The sequence below is a fragment of the Phacochoerus africanus genome, chromosome 4 (assembly GCF_016906955.1).
Source record: "Phacochoerus africanus isolate WHEZ1 chromosome 4, ROS_Pafr_v1, whole genome shotgun sequence".
NCBI classification, from domain to species: Eukaryota; Metazoa; Chordata; class Mammalia; order Artiodactyla; family Suidae; genus Phacochoerus; species Phacochoerus africanus.
In genome coordinates this window covers 80,765,229-80,782,651 of record NC_062547.1, presented here as the reverse complement: position 1 = coordinate 80,782,651, position 17,423 = coordinate 80,765,229, and the positions used below count along the sequence as shown (strand labels likewise).

General features: G+C 43.6%; 1 protein-coding gene across 8 annotated transcripts in view; it reads left to right on the top strand.

Moving 5' to 3' along the window:
- Positions 1-17,392, top strand: part of NSD1 (nuclear receptor binding SET domain protein 1) — a 157,081-nt gene extending 139,689 nt beyond the window's left edge. For 6 of the 8 annotated variants that reach the window (XM_047778011.1, XM_047778005.1, XM_047778006.1 and 3 more), the window contains 4 exons: positions 536-677; positions 6,257-6,363; positions 9,240-9,444; positions 10,956-17,392. In XM_047778011.1, coding sequence (XP_047633967.1) covers positions 536-677; positions 6,257-6,363; positions 9,240-9,444; positions 10,956-12,586 — 2,085 coding nt within the window. In that variant the 3' untranslated portion in view covers positions 12,587-17,392. Of the gene's footprint in view, positions 1-535; positions 678-891; positions 996-6,256; positions 6,364-9,239; positions 9,445-10,955 lie in introns of those variants that run through there. The other 2 variants (XR_007134496.1, XR_007134497.1) reach the window with 2 other exon arrangements.
- Positions 17,393-17,423: the final 31 nt, after the last annotated feature.

Below are 17,423 nucleotides of genomic sequence, written 5' to 3'. Positions count from 1 at the left end.
GGTTCTGCTAAGTCCCCCACACCCCATTAGCTTTTATAATATATCGTTCTTGGCATGAAACTTAATTATCAAGATGTATCTTTATGATTTGTGAGATCCTTACCTCAAGATATTCTTATCTTTGTTTGGCATGAGGGCTTGAAATCATTATTAAAAATCTTAGATGATTTATGATGGTTCAGAACTAAGCTACTCCTTCTAGAACAGTGGTCCCCAAACCTCAGCATATATTATAATTATCTAATGGGCTTATTATAACACAACATTCTGAGAATTAGGGTTTCTGCTTTAGTATATCTGAAGTGCAACCCAAGAATTTGCATTTCTAACAGATTCCAAGGTGCTATTCCAAAGATAGTAGTGCTGAGAATCACTCCGGGGAGAGTCAAACTTGGCAAATAGGAACTCCAAAGAAAAAAGAGAAGAAAATAAAATACAAATAGGAACTCCAGCTTGTTAGTGAGAATACTCTAGTTTTAATCAGTAATAATGGAGTCTTAGGAGGTCTGATGAACATCATCTCTTGGAATTCTAGGACCGGATTATTGATGCTGGTCCCAAAGGAAACTATGCTCGGTTCATGAATCATTGCTGCCAGCCCAACTGTGAAACACAGAAGTGGTCCGTAAATGGAGATACCCGTGTTGGTCTTTTTGCTCTGAGTGACATTAAAGCAGGTAAGAATCATTTAAGGATTCTGGAGCTAGGAATGGGATTTCAGATTTTATTATATTCTGTAATCCAAAATGAAGTTAACAAACTCCTAGGGATACATAAAAGACTTTCTAGGTGGTATGTGGCATGTACTAGGTATTTTTTGTTGAGGTTATGTAAAATATACATAAAAAAGTTTATCATTTTTTAACTGAATAAATTTTATTATATTTATAGTTATACAATGATCATCATGACGCAATTTGACAGCATTTCTACCCTATACGCCCAGCCCACCCCACCCCCCAACCGATGGCTTTGGTAACCATAAGTTTTTCAAAGTGTGTGAATCAGGATCTGTTGTGCAAATAAGTTCATTTTGTCCCTTTCAGATTCTATATGTAAGTGAGAGCATATGACTTTTGTGTCTCATAGTCTGACTAACTTCACTTAGCATGATAATTTCTTGGTCCATCCATGTAGCTGCAAATACTATTATTTCATTCCTTTTTATGGCTGAGTAATATTCCATTGTGTATATGTACCACATCTTTAACCGCTCCTCTGTTGATGGACAGATATTTAAGTTGCTTCCATGTCTTGGCTATTGTATATAGTGGCTGAAATGAACATTGGAGTACATATGTCTTTTTGAATCGTGGTTTTCTCTGGATAGATACCCAGGAGTGGGATTGTTGGATGAAATGGTAATTCTGTTTTTAGTTTTTTGAGGAATCTCCACACTGTTTTCCATAGTGGTTGCACCAACAATGTAAGAGGGTGGTTCCCTTCTCTCCACACTCTCTCCAGCATTTATTGTTTGTAGACTTTTTTGTCATTTTGTCTTTTTAGGGCTCTACCCGTGGCATATGGAAATACAGCTGCTGACCTATGCCACAGCAACACTGGATCCTTAACCTTCTGAGCAAGGCCAGGGATCAAACCCACATCCTCATGGATACCAGTAGGGTTCATTAACCACTGAGCCACAATGGGAACTCCATGTTTGTAGACTCTTTGATGATGGCCATTCTGGCTGGCGTAAGGTGGTACCTCATAGTAGTTTTGATTTGCATTTCTCTAATAATTAGTGATGTTGAACATCTTTTCATGTGTTTTTTGCTTATCTGTGTGTCTTTGGAGAATTGTCTGTTTAGATCTTCTGCCCATAAAGTTTATCATTCTAGCCATTTTTTTTTCTTTTTTCTTTTTTAGGGCCACACCCGAGGCATATGGACGTTCCCAGGCTGCGGGTCTAATCAGAGCTACAGCTGCAGCCACAGCCACAGCCACAGCAATGCAGGATCCAAGCTGCATCTGCGACTTACACCACAGCTCATGACAACGCTGGATCCTTGCTCATCCCACTGAGCGAGGCCAGAGATTGAACCCAAAACGTCATGGTTCCTAGTCGGATGCATTTCTGCTGTGCCACGTCGGGAACTCCTAGCCATTTGTTCAAGTGTACTTTTTGATGGCATTTACTCCATCCACATTGTTTTGCAACCATCACAAGGTCCATTCCAGAACTTTTTACTTTCCTCAACTAAAGATACCCTTTAAACAGTACCTCATTTACCCCTCCCTCCAGCCCCTGGCAACCACAATTCTATCTCTTTGATTCTTCTGTCTCTGTTTTTTTTGTTGTTGTTGTTGTTTTGGTCTTTTTAGTGCTGCATGTGAGGCATATGGAGCTTCCCAGGCCAGAAATTGAGTGGGAGCTGCAGCTGCTGGCTTACACCACAGCCACAGCAATGTCAGATTTGACTTGCATCTGCAACCTATACCACAACAACTCATGGCAATACCAAAATCTTAACCCACTGAAGCAAGACTAGAGATCAACCTGCATCCTCATGGATCCTAGTTGCATTCGTTACTGCTAAGCCGCGATGGGAACTCTTATGCTCGTAAATTTTTAAATACTATTAATTAATGTACATAGAATTATCCATCATTCAGTCCAGTAAGTTCATAGTGGGTGTTACAGGTGAGATATGACCCTGCTGTTAGTTAGTCTTGGTTTCTGTAGGCCCCTCCTAATGTAAGCCTTTCACCAGGCAGGTCACAAGTGATTCTAGTACCATCTGGACTCCAAATGTAAGCCAGCCCCTTTATAATTTGCTTATGCAAATAAATAATAATCTCTTTACAATATTAGATGGAAAACTATATATATTGATTAGTCTCAATGACAGAAAATAATGTCATTTTGCAGTAGGAAATCTTGCCAGGTTTTGACAGTTTTTTTGTTTTTTTGTGTTTTTTTTTTTTTGCTTTTTAGGGCCGTACCTGTGGCTTATGGAGGTTCCTGGGCTAGGGGTCAAATCAGATTTACACCTGCAGCCACAGCCACAGCAACACAGGATCCAAGCCACATCTGCGACCTATGCCACAGCTCATGGCAACGCCAGATCCTTAAGCCACTGAGCAAGGCCAGGGATTGAACCCACAACCTTATGGTTCCTAGTCAGATTCAGTTCCACTGTGCCACGATGGGAACTCCGTGTTTTTATAATTTTGACTGGACAGTTACCACTTTGTACACTGTTTTTTGGCTTTATGTTATTTTTTATTAGATTCTACATGTAAGTGATATCACATGATGTTTGTCTTACCGTGACTGACTTCACTTAGTTGATAATCCCTAGGTTCATCTGTGTTGCTGCAAATGGCATTATTTCATTATTATTGCTGAGTGATATTCCATCATATATATGTCCTGTATCTTTTTTATTCAGTCCTCCATCAGTGGACATTTAGCTTGCTTCCATGTCTTGGTTCTTTTAGATAGTACTCTAATGAACATTAGGGTGCATGTACCTTTTTGAATAATGGCTTTGTCTGGATATATGCCTAGGATTGAGATTGCTGGATCATGTGGTAGTTCTATATTCAGTTTTCTGAGGAACCTCCATACTGTTCTCCATAGTGGTTGTACCAATTTACATAGGGGGGGGTTCTCTTTTCTCCACACTGTCCTCCTCATTTATTGATTGTGGACTTTTTGTGTTGATGGCCATTATGATTGGTGTGAGGTGATACCTCATTGTAGTTTTGATTTGAATTTCTCTAATAATGATCAACTTCTTTCTATGTTCCTTGTGGCCATCAGTATGTTGTCTTTGGAGAAATGTCTACTTAGATGTCTGTCCTTTTTGGGGTTGGGGTTTTTTAATTTAATTTTTTTTTATTTTTGGCCGACACCCACAGCATATGGGGATTCCCAGGCCAGTGGTCGAATCAGAGCTGTAGCTTCCAGCCTGTACCACAGCTATAGCAACTCAGGATTCACGCCACATCTGTGATCTACACCACAGCTCACAGCAGTGCTGGATCCTTCACCCACTCAGCAAGGCCAGGGATTGAACCCACATCCTCAAGGATTTGTTTCTGCTGTGCCACAATGGGAACTCCTTCTTACTGATTTTTATTTTTTGATTTTTAAACCTTAGATTATGTTTTCTCTGAACTTGGATGCATACTTGCTGGCATATTGCAGATGGGCCAAGTTTTACATGAGCTTGGTGATTTTTTGGGTCTTTTTGGTTTTAATTTAGCTTCATGAACTCTTTGTGTATGTTGGGGATTAACCCCTTATTGGTCACTTTATTGCAAATATTTTTCTCCCATTCTGTTATCATTTTTACCATAACAGTAAACATTACCCCCACTCAGAGACAACATCTTTGAATGCGTGTATAAAATTCTATATGTTATGTTTCTCTTTTTTTAGAGCAGTTTTTTTTAATGATTTTTATTTTTTCCATTATAGTTGATTAACAGTATTCTGTCAATTTTATACTGTTACAGCTTAGTGACCCAGTCACACCTACATATATACCTTCTTTTTCTCACATTATCCTCCATCATGCTCCATCATAAGTGACTAGATACAGTTCCCAGTGCTATACATACAGCATCCCTAACTTTTTGAATTTGAATGTTTATATGATTTATTTGCTCTCAATTTTGATGAATATACTTGTATCAGAAAGGGGACTTTAGGGAGTTCCTGTCATGGCTTAGCAGAAGCGAATCCAACTAGCATCCATGAGGACGCAGGTTCAATCCCTGGCTTCTCTCAGTGGGTTAAGGATCCAGCGTTGCCATGAGCTGGGTGTAGGTTGCAAACGTGGCTTGGATCTGGTGTTGCTTTGGCTGTGGTGTAGGCCAGCGGCTACAGCTCCAATTCAACCCCTAGCCCCTATAGGAACCTCCATATGCCACGGGTGCGACTCTTAAAACAAAAGAAGGGGAACTTTTTTTTTTTTTGTATCCACGGCATTTGCAAGTTCTCAGGCGAAGCGTCAAACCTCACCGTAGCAGTAATCCAAGCCATAGCATTAACAATAACAGATCTTTAACCCACTAGGCCACCAGGGAACTCCCAACATTTTGTACCTTAAATTTGTACATCTGTTAATGTTTACATATTATTGCTGTGTGCATTTTGTGTCATTCTCAATAAGCTTGTGAGATTGTTATTTCTGCACTTAACAAGTGAAGTCTTTGGCTCACATCACACAGATTGTATTGTAACTGGGATATAAAGCCAGGGCTTATTAGGTCTATGGTCTAGAACTCTCTGGTATTATTTTGTATTGAGATATCTCCTTGAGTGCTGCTTGGGAAGATGTGCTTACCTTGGTACAAACTGACAGGTTTCCTTCATACTTGCTTTCCCAGTGCCTGGTCCCATCAATGTACAGTATACTGTTGTTGGTTTTTGGTTATGAAAGAATATATTTTGAATCTGCGTGGTTAGAAAAAAATGAAAAAATAGCTTAGGATAATTAACACCTCTAAAGTAAAAAGTTACTTTAAATATTAAGTCATATAAGTTTTCATGTTATTAAATTATATTAGCTGGCTACATTGCAGGATTAGAATTTATTTATGTAAGAATTTTATTAAGGAGTGCCATTGTGGCATAGCAGAAACGAATCCAACTAAGAATCATGAGGTTGCGGGTTCGATCTTTGGCCTTGCTCAGTGGGTTTAGAATCCAGCGTTGCTGTGAGCTGTGGTCGTAGGTCACAAACGAGGCTCAGATCTAGCAAGGCTGTGGCTGTGGCACAGGCTGGCAGCTGCAGCTCCGATTAGCCCCCTGGTCTGGGACCATCCTTATGCCACGGGTGCAGCCCTAAAAAGACAAAACCAAAAAAAAATTTTTTATTAATATGATAGGATTAGAGTTAATATGTCTTTTTATTCTTTTAAAAATTAATCTGGGGAGTTCCCATCGTGGGTCAGTGGTTAACGAATCCGACTAGGAACCATGAGGTTGCGGGTTCGGTCCCTGCCCTTGCTCAGTGGGTTAAGGATCTGGCGTTGCTGTGAGCTGTGGTGTAGGTCACAGACTAGGCTCATTCCAGCATGGCTGTGACTCTGGCATAGACCGGTGGCTACAGCTCCGATTCGACCCCTAGCCTGGGAACCTCCATATGCCGTGGGAGCAGCCCAAGAAATGGCAAAAAGACAAAAAAATAAATAAAAAAAAAAAATTAATCTGTTCTCTTATAAGTCAGTATCTTTTGTGATTAATACAGAAATGTAGCTAAAATCACAGATATTAATATTGTCATTGTCTCTTATGCAGGCACTGAACTTACCTTCAACTACAACCTAGAATGTCTTGGAAATGGAAAGACTGTTTGCAAATGTGGAGCCCCGAACTGCAGTGGCTTTTTGGGTGTAAGGCCAAAGGTACCTTCCAAACATTTGCATTGCGGGTAATGAGGTGGCCCTCCCTTGCTAACCAGTGGCTAAGGACTGAGTCTTTATTTTAAGAAGATTTCTCTTTGATTTCTGGTTTTCTTGTTTGTTTGGTTTTGTTTTTTGTTTTATTTTTGTTTTTGTTTTTTGTATTTATGCCTTTTCTAGGGCCGCTTCCCTCGGCATTTGGAGGATCCCAGGCTAGGGGTCTAATTGGAGCTGTAGCCACCAGCCTATGCCAGAGCCACAGCAACGTGGGATCTGAGCCGCATATTCGACCTACACCACCGCTCACGGCAACAGGTCCTTAACCCACTGAGCAAGGCCAGGGATTGAACCCGCAACCTCATGGTTCCTAGTTGGATTTGTTAACCACTGCGCCACAATGGGAACTCCCAAGATGTCTCTTTGAAATAATGACATTCTGGGAGTTCCCGTTGTGGCGCAGTGGTTAACGAATCCGCCTAGGAACCATGAGCTTGAGGGTTCGATCCCTGCCCTTGCTCAGTGGGTTGCCGTGAGCTGTGGTGTAGGTTGCGGCTCGGATCCTGCGTTGGTGTGGCTCTGGCTGGCGTAGGCCGGTGGCTACAGCTCCGATTCAACCCCTAGCCTGGGAACCTCCATATGCCGTGAGAGTGGCCCTAGAAAAGGCAAAAAGACAAAAAAAAAAGAATGACATTTTGTAGTTGTCAGTAGAGCCACTGGCAGTTGAAGCACTTGATGATCAGTTTGGTTACACTAGAGAGGGTCTTTAGGTATTGCTGAAGTGTTGGCAGTCTCACTTTTCTTTGGTGACATCTTTCAAGCTAAAAAGGCTGTAAAGTAAGTTGGTCTCAGCTGATCCTAATAAGCTATTCAGTCTCTTTCTCTTGCTTTTTTATTTTTTTGCCACACTTTGTGGCCTGTGGATGTTCCCAGGCCAGGGACCGAACCCCTGTCACAGTTGCAATGTACACCACAGCTATGGTAATGCAGAACCCTTAACCCACTGTGCCACATGGGAACTTCCTCTTTTTGCCTTTTTTGTGTGTGTCTTTGTAGGCCACATCTGCTGCATATGGAAGTTCCCAGGCTAAGGGTCAAACTGGAGCTGCAACTGCCAACCTACACCACAGCCACAGCCATGCTGGATTGAGCCTAGTCTGCGACCCGCACCATAGCTCCTGGCAACACTGGATCCTTAACCCACTGAGCGAGTCCAGGGATGGAACCCACAACCTCATGGGATTTATTCGGTTTTGTTACTGCTGAGCCAAGCTGGAATCTCTCTCTTTGCGTTTTTAAAGTATCAAAGAACCTGATATTGAATTTAAGATTTTAAGTGTGTTATAAGGGAGATTTATCTATCATAAGTAATAGCACCCTGAACATTGACATTTAATTTTTATGCAAAGTAGACGACATAGTGACTCCAAATGGGTATTTCTCATGCTTTTTTGATTCTAAGTCAACATTAAGAACTGAAAAAAATGCAAATTAGCATAGAAACCATAGTTCAAAAGGGCAATCATTTTGAGCAATAATACATAAGGAATACCCACTAATTATTAAATAAGAAAATTTATATTGTTTTTTGCTTGTTTTGTTAGTTGGTTAAATGGTCTTGTTCCATAAGATGTCCAATTGACTTAGTCCTTTCAAGTTAAAATAGTAACAGATTTTAATTGAATTAGGTACACTGGGGATGCCAATTTCTATATTTTTAAGGTCTGTGTAGTATTTCACACATTAATCAGAAATTCAGGAGCAGAAATTTGGAAGTGGGAAGAGATCCCTGTGGGCTGACAGTAAATTGGATTAGTTCTAGCTGTTTCTAGTTCAAGATAAATAATGTGATGAAAACCATGAGGGGAATTCCCTGGTGGCTCAGTGGGTTAAGGATCTGATGTTGCCACTTCATAGTCAATTTTGTGGCGCAAGTTTGATCCCTGGTTGGGAACTTCTGCATGTCACAGGTGTGGGCACACACACAAAGGAAGTAGAAGAAGAAAGAAAGGAAAAGAAAACCATGAAGTTTGGTAACCAAGTGTAGGTTGCAAGGAGCACAGAGTAGACCTGCTGGCTGTACCAGGGTCTGTCTTGAGGAGTGGTGGATATGAACCTAAACTGACTTCGATAAAAATGCCTAGCTTGTCATGGTCATAGACCACAAATTAGTTTTATGTGTCTTCCTAGCACTTGGCTCATATTAAGTGTTCAGTGAAGGTTCATTGAATAAATTAAATGAGTTACAACAGAAATTGGCACAACTTTGCAACAATAATTTAAAAATAAATTAAAAAAAAAGAAATGTGTGTAACACATCCAGACAAGTCTTCCTTATTTTTGAAATTAGACAAACCTAAGAATTAAACTGGAGTTCCTGTTGCAGTGCAGTGGAATTAATCCGAGTAGTATCCATGAGGATGTAGGATTGATCCCTGGTCTCGTTCAGTGGGGTAAGGATCCGGTGTTGCTGTGAGCTATGGTGTAGGTCACAGACGTGGCTTGGATCTGGCGTTTCTATGGCTGTGGTGTAGGCTGGTAGCTGTAACTCCGATGACCCCTAGCCTGGGAACTTCCATTTGCCCCAGGTGCAGCCCTAAAAAAAAAGAAAAAAAGAATAAAAATAAAACTTACTGGCGTTTCTGATGTAGTGCAATGCAACAGCTTGGGTTGCTGTGGAAGTGCAGGTTTGGTCCTTGGCCTGGTGTAGTGGGTTAAAGGTTCCAGCATTGCTGCCAGTGTCACCTAGGTCACAGTTGCAGCTTAGATTCAGGCCTTGGCCCAGCGGAGAGACTGAAGCTCAGAGAGGATAGGTAACTTGGTCATGATCATACAACTAATGCGTTGACAAAATGCTAAGCTGCTCAATATTTGACCTGTAGAATCAACCCATTGCCACAGAGGAAAAGTCAAAGAAATTCAAGAAGAAGCAACAGGGGAAGCGCAGGACCCAGGGGGAAGTCACGAAAGAACGAGAAGATGAGTGTTTCAGCTGTGGGGATGCTGGCCAGCTCGTCTCCTGTAAGAAACCAGGCTGCCCAAAAGTTTACCATGCAGACTGTCTCAATCTAACCAAGCGACCAGCAGGTTGGTGCCAAAATCCGTTTGCTGTGCTCCTTGTTCTCTGCTAGAATTCTAGAGCCCTTTGAGATCTTCTCATGCATTGTGTTGAGGGCTGGTATGGTCCGTGTTTAAATAAATGACAACAAAGGCTAAGAATCCTAGGTTATAGAGAAGGGAACAGGAACTTAACTTGCTGCATGTCAAGCATTTCATGTTATTTTATCCTCCTGGAAACCCCTAAAGATGAGTACTTTTTACCTTCCCATGATACAGATGAGGAAACTGAGTCAGGTTTTTTTTTAGTTGACTTGTCACTTTAGAGCATATAGATGGGGGAAATCTATCAAAAGCCAGGTTTTCTGACTTCAGGCCCACTAAGTCCTGTTTGTTCTCTAGAGAAAGATGGATTGAGAAAAAATGGAGGTTTCCGGTCACTGTAGCCCCCTCCCCTCTGAACAAGACTCAGTTGTTTCAGTAAAATCAAGAGAAGCTGTATGGATAAATATGGTACCCAGGAATTTGTGGCTAGAGAAATCATCACTGATCTTCAGGGTAATGATTTTACATTAGGGAAGTTTAAGGATTTGGTAATCTCATCTTTTTTAAAAGACAAAAGTGAGAAACATTCTGCGTTATACATCATTAGTGGCCTGCTTCTAGGAATTGCAGATAGAGAACTTTGGAATGGGAGTGAGAGGAGTTTGTCCCCAAATTAGCTTTCCTTCAATATGTGGTTGCTAGGGTAATGAAATAATAGAAACTGAGGCAGTGTGCAGGCAAGGCCATAACACTGACCTCAGTGCCAGGAAATGGAAGCAGGGAATTGTTTCAGAAGCAATCACTCAGGGCCATAGCTGGCACAAGTTGCCTTAGAACTGATCTTGCCTCTGAGCCAGGAGTAAGATATAGCATAGTTTACTTGGAAGGAGCTGGGATGGAAACACTGTCCATGGCAGAGACTTGAGTATCAGGAAATGGGGATAAAAGAGAGCAACTTTGGTTGGCTTTGGGTCTTTCCTGGTGATTCAGTGTAGGCAACACAGGTAGTTTGTGCTAGTTTCCAGACTTAACATTTAGTAAAGGTAAATCTGTTTCCACTTTTCACCTTTGTGTATCTGCTCTCTATTTCTAGTAATAACCAAATAAGCAGTTTAATTGGCTGAGATTTTCCCCTTAGAGTTGAAGTTTTAAAGTTTGTAAAAATATTAAAGTAGTATCTTCACATTATATCTAAGAGGGGCTTTGTGTTTTGGAGGGTTTTTTCTTCTTGTTGGAAATAGTCATAAAAATCAGGATTTATTCCTGCTTGTTTTCAAATTGCTACTCAGTTGTTAGTTGATAATTCCCTGTTATTTTTATGAACTTTGCTGTAGGTGAAGCTCAGATCCTGGGGTAGAGGAGGTGGGTGAGTAGCATGAGCTCTCTGTAGAAGGCAGCCTTTTGAAATCACTCCTTTGCCTTGGTTCCAGAGCCATGACACATTTCATATGCATGCCTTGTTTTTCTAAGCTTTTTTTTCATATCTGTGTTTTCAGGGAAATGGGAGTGTCCTTGGCATCAATGTGACATCTGTGGAAAGGAAGCAGCCTCCTTCTGTGAAATGTGCCCCAGCTCCTTTTGCAAGCAGCATCGGGAAGGGATGCTCTTTATCTCCAAATTGGATGGGCGTCTGTCTTGTACTGAGCATGATCCATGTGGGCCCAACCCTCTGGAACCTGGGGAGATCCGTGAGTATGTACCTCCCCCAGTACCGCTGCCTCCAGGCCCAAGCACTCACCTGGCAGAGCCATCGTCAGGAGTGGCTGCTCAGGGGCCTAAGATGTCGGACAAGCCATCTGCTGACACCAACCAGACACTGTCGCTGTCCAAAAAAGCTCTGGCAGGGACTTGTCAGAGGCCACCGCTGCCTGAAAGACCTCCTGACAGAACTGACTCCAGGCCCCAGCCTGTTGATAGGGTCCGGGACCTTGCTGGGTCTGGGACCAAATCCCAATCCTTGGTATCTAGCCAGAAGCCAATGGACAGGCCACCTGCCCTGGCAGGACCAAGGTCCCAACTATCTGACAAACCCTCTCCAGTGATCAGTCCAAGCTCCTCACCCTCAGTCAGGTCCCAACCACTGGAAAGGCCCCTGGGGACAGCTGACCCAAGGCTGGATAAATCCATAGGTGCTGCCAGCCCAAGGCCCCAGTCACTAGAGAAAACCCCAGTCCCTACTGGCCTGAGACTTCCACCGCCAGACAGACTGCTAGTCACCAGCGGTCCCAAACCCCAGTCTTCAGACAGGCCCCCTGACAAATCCCATGCCTCTTTGTCTCAGAGACTCCCACCTCCTGACAAAGTACTATCAGCTGTGGTCCAGACCCTGGTAGCAAAAGAAAAAGCACTAAGGCCTGTGGACCAGAATACTCAGTCAAAAAATAGAGCTGCTTTGGTGATGGATCTAATAGACCTAACTCCTCGCCAGAAGGAACGGGCAGCTTCTCCCCATGACATCATACCCCAGGCCGATGAGAAGATGCCAGTGTTGGAGTCGACCTCGTGGCCTGCCAGCAAATGTCTGGGACAGATGCCACGAGCTGTTGAGAGAAGCAGTGTATCAGATCCTGTCCTTCTGCCACCAAGCAAAGCAGCGGCCCCTCCGGAACACCCCTGGCAAGCTGTTAAATCACTCACCCAGGCCAGACTTCTTTCTCAGCCCCCTGCCAAGGCTTTTTTATATGAGCCAACAACTCAGGCCTCAGGAAGAGCACCTGCAGGGGCTGAGCAGACCACAGGGCCTCCCAGCCAAGCACCAGGCCTAGTGAAGCAGGTGAAGCAGTTGGTTGGAGGCCAGCAACTACCTGGACTTGCTGCCAAGAGTGGGCAGTCCTTCAGGCCTCTTGGGAAAACTTCATCCTCCCTCTCCACTGAAGAGAAGAAATTGACAACCACGGAGCAGAATCCCTGGGCCTTGGGAAAGGCCTCACCAGGGCCAGGGCTCTGGCCCATGGTGGCTGGACAGACACTGGCACAGTCTTGCTGGTCCTCTGGGAGCACACAGACATTGGCACAGACTTGCTGGTCCCTTGGAAGAGGGCAAGACCCTAAACCAGAGCAAAATACACTTCCAGCTCTTAACCAGGCTCCTTCCAGTCATAAGTGTGCAGAGTCAGAACAGAAATAATACCAGTAAATGTCACATGACCAGACCAGCTGCCCCAGGGTTCTTGGGGAAGGGAAATGTTTTTCCCTCTTAAAAAAGACACCTCCCCCCCACAACACTTTTCCACTGTTATTCTTTACTTATATCCCAACACTCAGAACTCTTGTGATATTAGCAAGTGGGGGCTTGTGGTTGTATGAACCATGTATGAAAATCCAGTGGGCCCCAGCCGAGGAGACAGACAGACTCGGATCTCTTTCCCCAAACCTTTACTCATGGTGAACTTGAAATAAAAAGTCCACTCTGGAGTCAAGCATGGGATTCGATTCCGCTGGTCAGGTTGGAAGGTAGAGGGGCCCTCAAAGCTATTTCTCTATCCCTCCAGAGGCCCACTGAGGGTACCTGCTGAACCCTTGGGAGGAAATGATATCCATTCAAATCAGTGGTGATTTATTGAGCATTCATGTCTGCTAGACCTGGTGCTAGTCACTGGCAGGAGACACAGAGATAAATAAGACCTGCTCTCTGTGAGCCTAACATGCTTGTCTGAGTTCCCAGGTTGTTTTTAAGAACCTTTGACCAGGAAGTAACAGGAAGTTTGAGGGGCCCTGGGGCTCCAGGCTCATTTTATAATGGTCTTTGTGGCCCCAGAAGTGGTGGTTTGAGATGCCTCCTGGTCGAGTGTGCCTGTGTGCATGTGCATGTATGCTCATGTAGAGGTTCTCTCTATGGGCAGGAAGGGGCTGCATCAAAGCCAAGTGGGGCTGTTGGCTGGGAAGCCACTGTGCTTCTGTCTGGGTTATGCCAAGTCCAAAGATCTGTCTTTGGTGGAGTAGCTGGTTGGAGGGCTGGGCTCTTTGAGGATGTAGCTTTCCCTCAGTGAAGAAGGCAATTGGCAAGCTTACCTTTCTTTTCTACAGATTTTCCTCCTTTTACATCAACCTACCCCATGCCCGTCCCCCAAACACTCAGGTGCTTTCAGATTTCAGAGTCTCGGGCAGTAGACCTAGGGAATCTCTGGCAAGCTCTGGGCTAGATCCATCACCAGCTCAGGGAGAATGCCAGATCCTGATGAGAAATTAATTCTCTCCTGATCCTTTGCCCTCCTACCTGAATGGAGGAAGTTTTCTTCTCTATCTCCCTATGATAGGATTCTATCACCCTCTCCCTGAGAATTGCTCTGCTCTGTATTGAGAGCACCTGCCTGCTGACTGAGCTCAAAAGGCAAGCCAGAACCCTTCCCCTGTGACTGGCAAGATACGGCAATTAGAGCAATGTCCAGTCAAAAGATGACTCCTCATAACTGCTGATTATCTGTTACTGCTGCCCTGAGCTGGGGCCCAAGGGCTGGGAAATCTGTTGGTGCTACCCTGCCCTACCATTCACCCAGCTCACTGACTGCCAACAGGAAATCCTGTTTGGCCAGTTCCTTCCCATTCACCCCCCCCACCTTTGTCCCTAGACCAAACATGTTTACCTCTCTGCTTTGCCAACTTAGCCAGCAGCTTTAGCCAATAGGCCATCTCCTGGCCTAAATGTCTCCCGGCCATTCTGTCTCAGTTATGGCTTTTACACCCTCAACAGGATGCTGTATTTGTCCCAGTTTCCTCCTTGTGAGTTTCTATTGAGGATACTACCATCACTTCTGAGGAGGGAACAATAGTTGTTATAGAAGCATTTGCGCTTTATATAAAGATTTAAAAAAGAATTTGCTTTTATTTCCCAAAGTCTGTCTCTGGGGTTGAGACATTTGAACTCAGGCAGAGGCATGAGGCTGGGCAGGGCTGCCCCAAGTTTAGGGGCCTTATTCCTGCATCTCACTTAGACCTCGGAATCTCCTCTGTAGATTCCACCTGCCTAGTTCTCCCCTTTCATCCTCTCTTCCCACAGCATCAGAGAGGAAAAGCTCTTTGTTCAAGAGGAAGAGAAAACAAAGCATCTTATTTTCTTTTTAAAAATTTTAAACCATGGAAAAGATATTTTTAAAGAAATCCACCCAGAACATTAAAGTTCATTATATTAAGTATTTATCATGTGTGAGAATAATAAGTATATAATTGCAGCTCGTAGGTCCCTTTCCCTAATCTCTTAGGTTGTATGAGTAGGGTTTGCTTGGTGCCAGTCCTGTGCCCTTTTTTCTCCTATCATCTGTAGTTGTGATCAGAAAAAGATATCCGCACTGCACTGTCAGAATCTCTTCACTACGTTGTGTGTTAAATTACCGTAGCTCTTTGTTTCATGAAATAAACTGTGAATTTTTTTTTATTTTTATTTTTTTGCAGGAGGGTGTGCAGGCTATGTAAAATTTTTACATGGAGAAATTTGATCCTGAAGTAGGCTTTGGTAGGTAATTGATTGACAGCCACTCTAGATGTGTCTCACAGGACAGGAAGAAGTGACGGAAAGGTGGGGCCACTTTGTGGTTTTATTTCAATCTTTCTCCGTTCTCCACCATTCACTGGAAGCTTCCTTCCAGACCTGCCTAGGAAATAACTTCTGAACTGTGCTTGGTTTAGGGGAGGGAGGTAGTTCTTTATTTAAATGGATGGATAGACAGCCAGGCTTTCATGAGGGCCATTGAAAGACTCTCTTAGGTTGCCTGTAAGGTCTGCTCTTGGGTCTGCTGATAGCATCTGATACTAGATTGTTAACATCCTAAAAGCAGTCACTCACTGCACAGTCATATGCAGAGTCAGAAGGACTTTTGGGAAGTGAGGCTCTTGCATGACAATGTGTGGGGTAGTAACCTTGCCAGCTTTAGGGGGTTCTCCTGGAGCATGTACTGAGATGTTCTCTCCAGGGAGTGTGAACTGGCAATTAAAAGGAAATCTTTACTTTTAGATTTGGAAACTCCTGATCTTTGTGTCGGATGGTATTTTGGCATTTCACCAAAGGCTTGGAAATCAGGATCTCAAGAGAGTCTGTCTCTAAGGCAGTTCCCCAGGAAGCCTTTCTGAGGGGGAAACCATAGCTTCCTTAGGTAGCTAGAGAACTAATTATCTCTCCTAGCTAGAAACTGCTGAAATTTGAATTCAAACCTCATTTGCTTCTCTGGTGGAGCAGACTCATTCTGATAGCAAAATAGTTGTCATTGCTACAAAAGCATCCAAGTTTTAAATGTCTGCTTCCTCCTGAAGTTACTCAGTTTGAAGTGATTTAAATCACTATATTGATCCTCTTCTGAACAACTACCAAACCTACATCTTTAGTATTGATGAAAATAATTATTTTATTCTTCACATCCTCCACCTCACACTACAGTCAGGGCATGAAGTGCATCAGTGATCCTCTCCCAGGCTTGGCAGCGTCTACTCACTGGAGCTGGACTCCTAGGTTGCCTCATGAGAACAGAGTGGCAGGAAGGAAGTCTGGTCCTGGCAGCTTCCCCTGTGGAGAAGAATCAGGAGAGCACTAAACATGGATAGATTTTTTTCTCTCGGCTCCTACAGAGTGGGTTTTCCCCTAAGGCTTTTTTGGGGGGATATTGTCATCCTCTTGGGGTTTGCCAGCCAAGAGGTCAGAGTAATCCATTATCCTGACTTCTCTGAGATCATGACAGGAAAGGAGCTGTCACAAGTCCCATTTCCTGCTGAATGGTATTTGGGCTGTTCCATGCATTAGACATTCCAGATCATTTAGAGCTGGGTAGCTGCTGCATGAGACTTTCATCGGCTGTGGCCAGTTAGCTCTCAGCTGAGCTTCTTGGGGCTAGTGCAGCAGGGCCAGAGGTTGCTGTAGTATAAACTGAAAAAAAGAATAGGTAATTGCTTTGTACACACACACACAAAAAGTAACGATGGTGCTAATTTCCTGGTATAAATAAGCACTGCCAAGGGTTGAGGGACTGGTGACTTGAGAAACCCAGGTTCCCGTTTAAGAGGAGATCTTATGTAGACCGGTTTCCTTGAGGCTCTCTTAGAGGAGGGGAAGGTAGAGCCTTGGTGTATCCTGCACCCAACCCTGAAGTGGCACAGCACAGTCCAGAGGTGGAAGAGAGATACTGTTTCCAGATGAGGATGGACATTGAGTTTCTCAGGGCTGGTGTCACGTTGGCCATAGCCTCTGTCCACATTGCCTGAACAAGTTGGTAGAGAGCTCCAGGTGTGGGGTCTCCCTAGGCTACCTTCTGCCCCTCTCTACCTCTTCCACTCTCATGGGAGCACCTCTGTTGCTTATGAAGATTAAGGGTAATGTTTCTTAAAGAAGTGGAAAGAATTTATTTTAATTAGAAATCCACAGCTTGGGAAGAAATGTTTCCTATCAACATAAGCAAAAACAGCACAGGTTAAACTTTTTTGTGTACCCTCTCTAGAGCTACTTTCCCATGACTCAAAACATCAGGCTATTGAGGCTTCAGGTCTAACACCCTGGAAATCCGGCAAAGCTTTGCAGACAGGAGGTGAGCCCAGGGAGTAGGAACAGAAATAAGTGGTTTTGGTGCTTTCGACTTCCAGGGTAGGGGCAGAGAACAGGCGGTCTCCAGGTCTGAGGTGGGTGCTGTGCCTGTGTGTGCGTGGTAGGTGAGAGTGTTTAAGATGGGCAAGTGCAGCACACAGGAGCTCATGGAAGAGCAGCTTTTTAAGTCTTGGCAAGGAAACAAGCTGACAATGAAGATCTATCTTTATATTTTTCAGAAAGGGGTGGAGGGGGTTAGAGCTGAGGTCCATCACTTTTGTCCCCCCCACTATCCCCATAGATTGTCAGCTGTAAGTGAAACTCTTAGTGAAAAAGAGGGGAGCCCTGTGCTAGGAGTCCCCATAAACATGTACTGTAATTCTTTGTATATAGAAAAAAATTACTGTAAAGTAAAGTTTAACTTTACTCTTATGGCCCTTGCCCTGTGTTTTGTTTTGTTGTC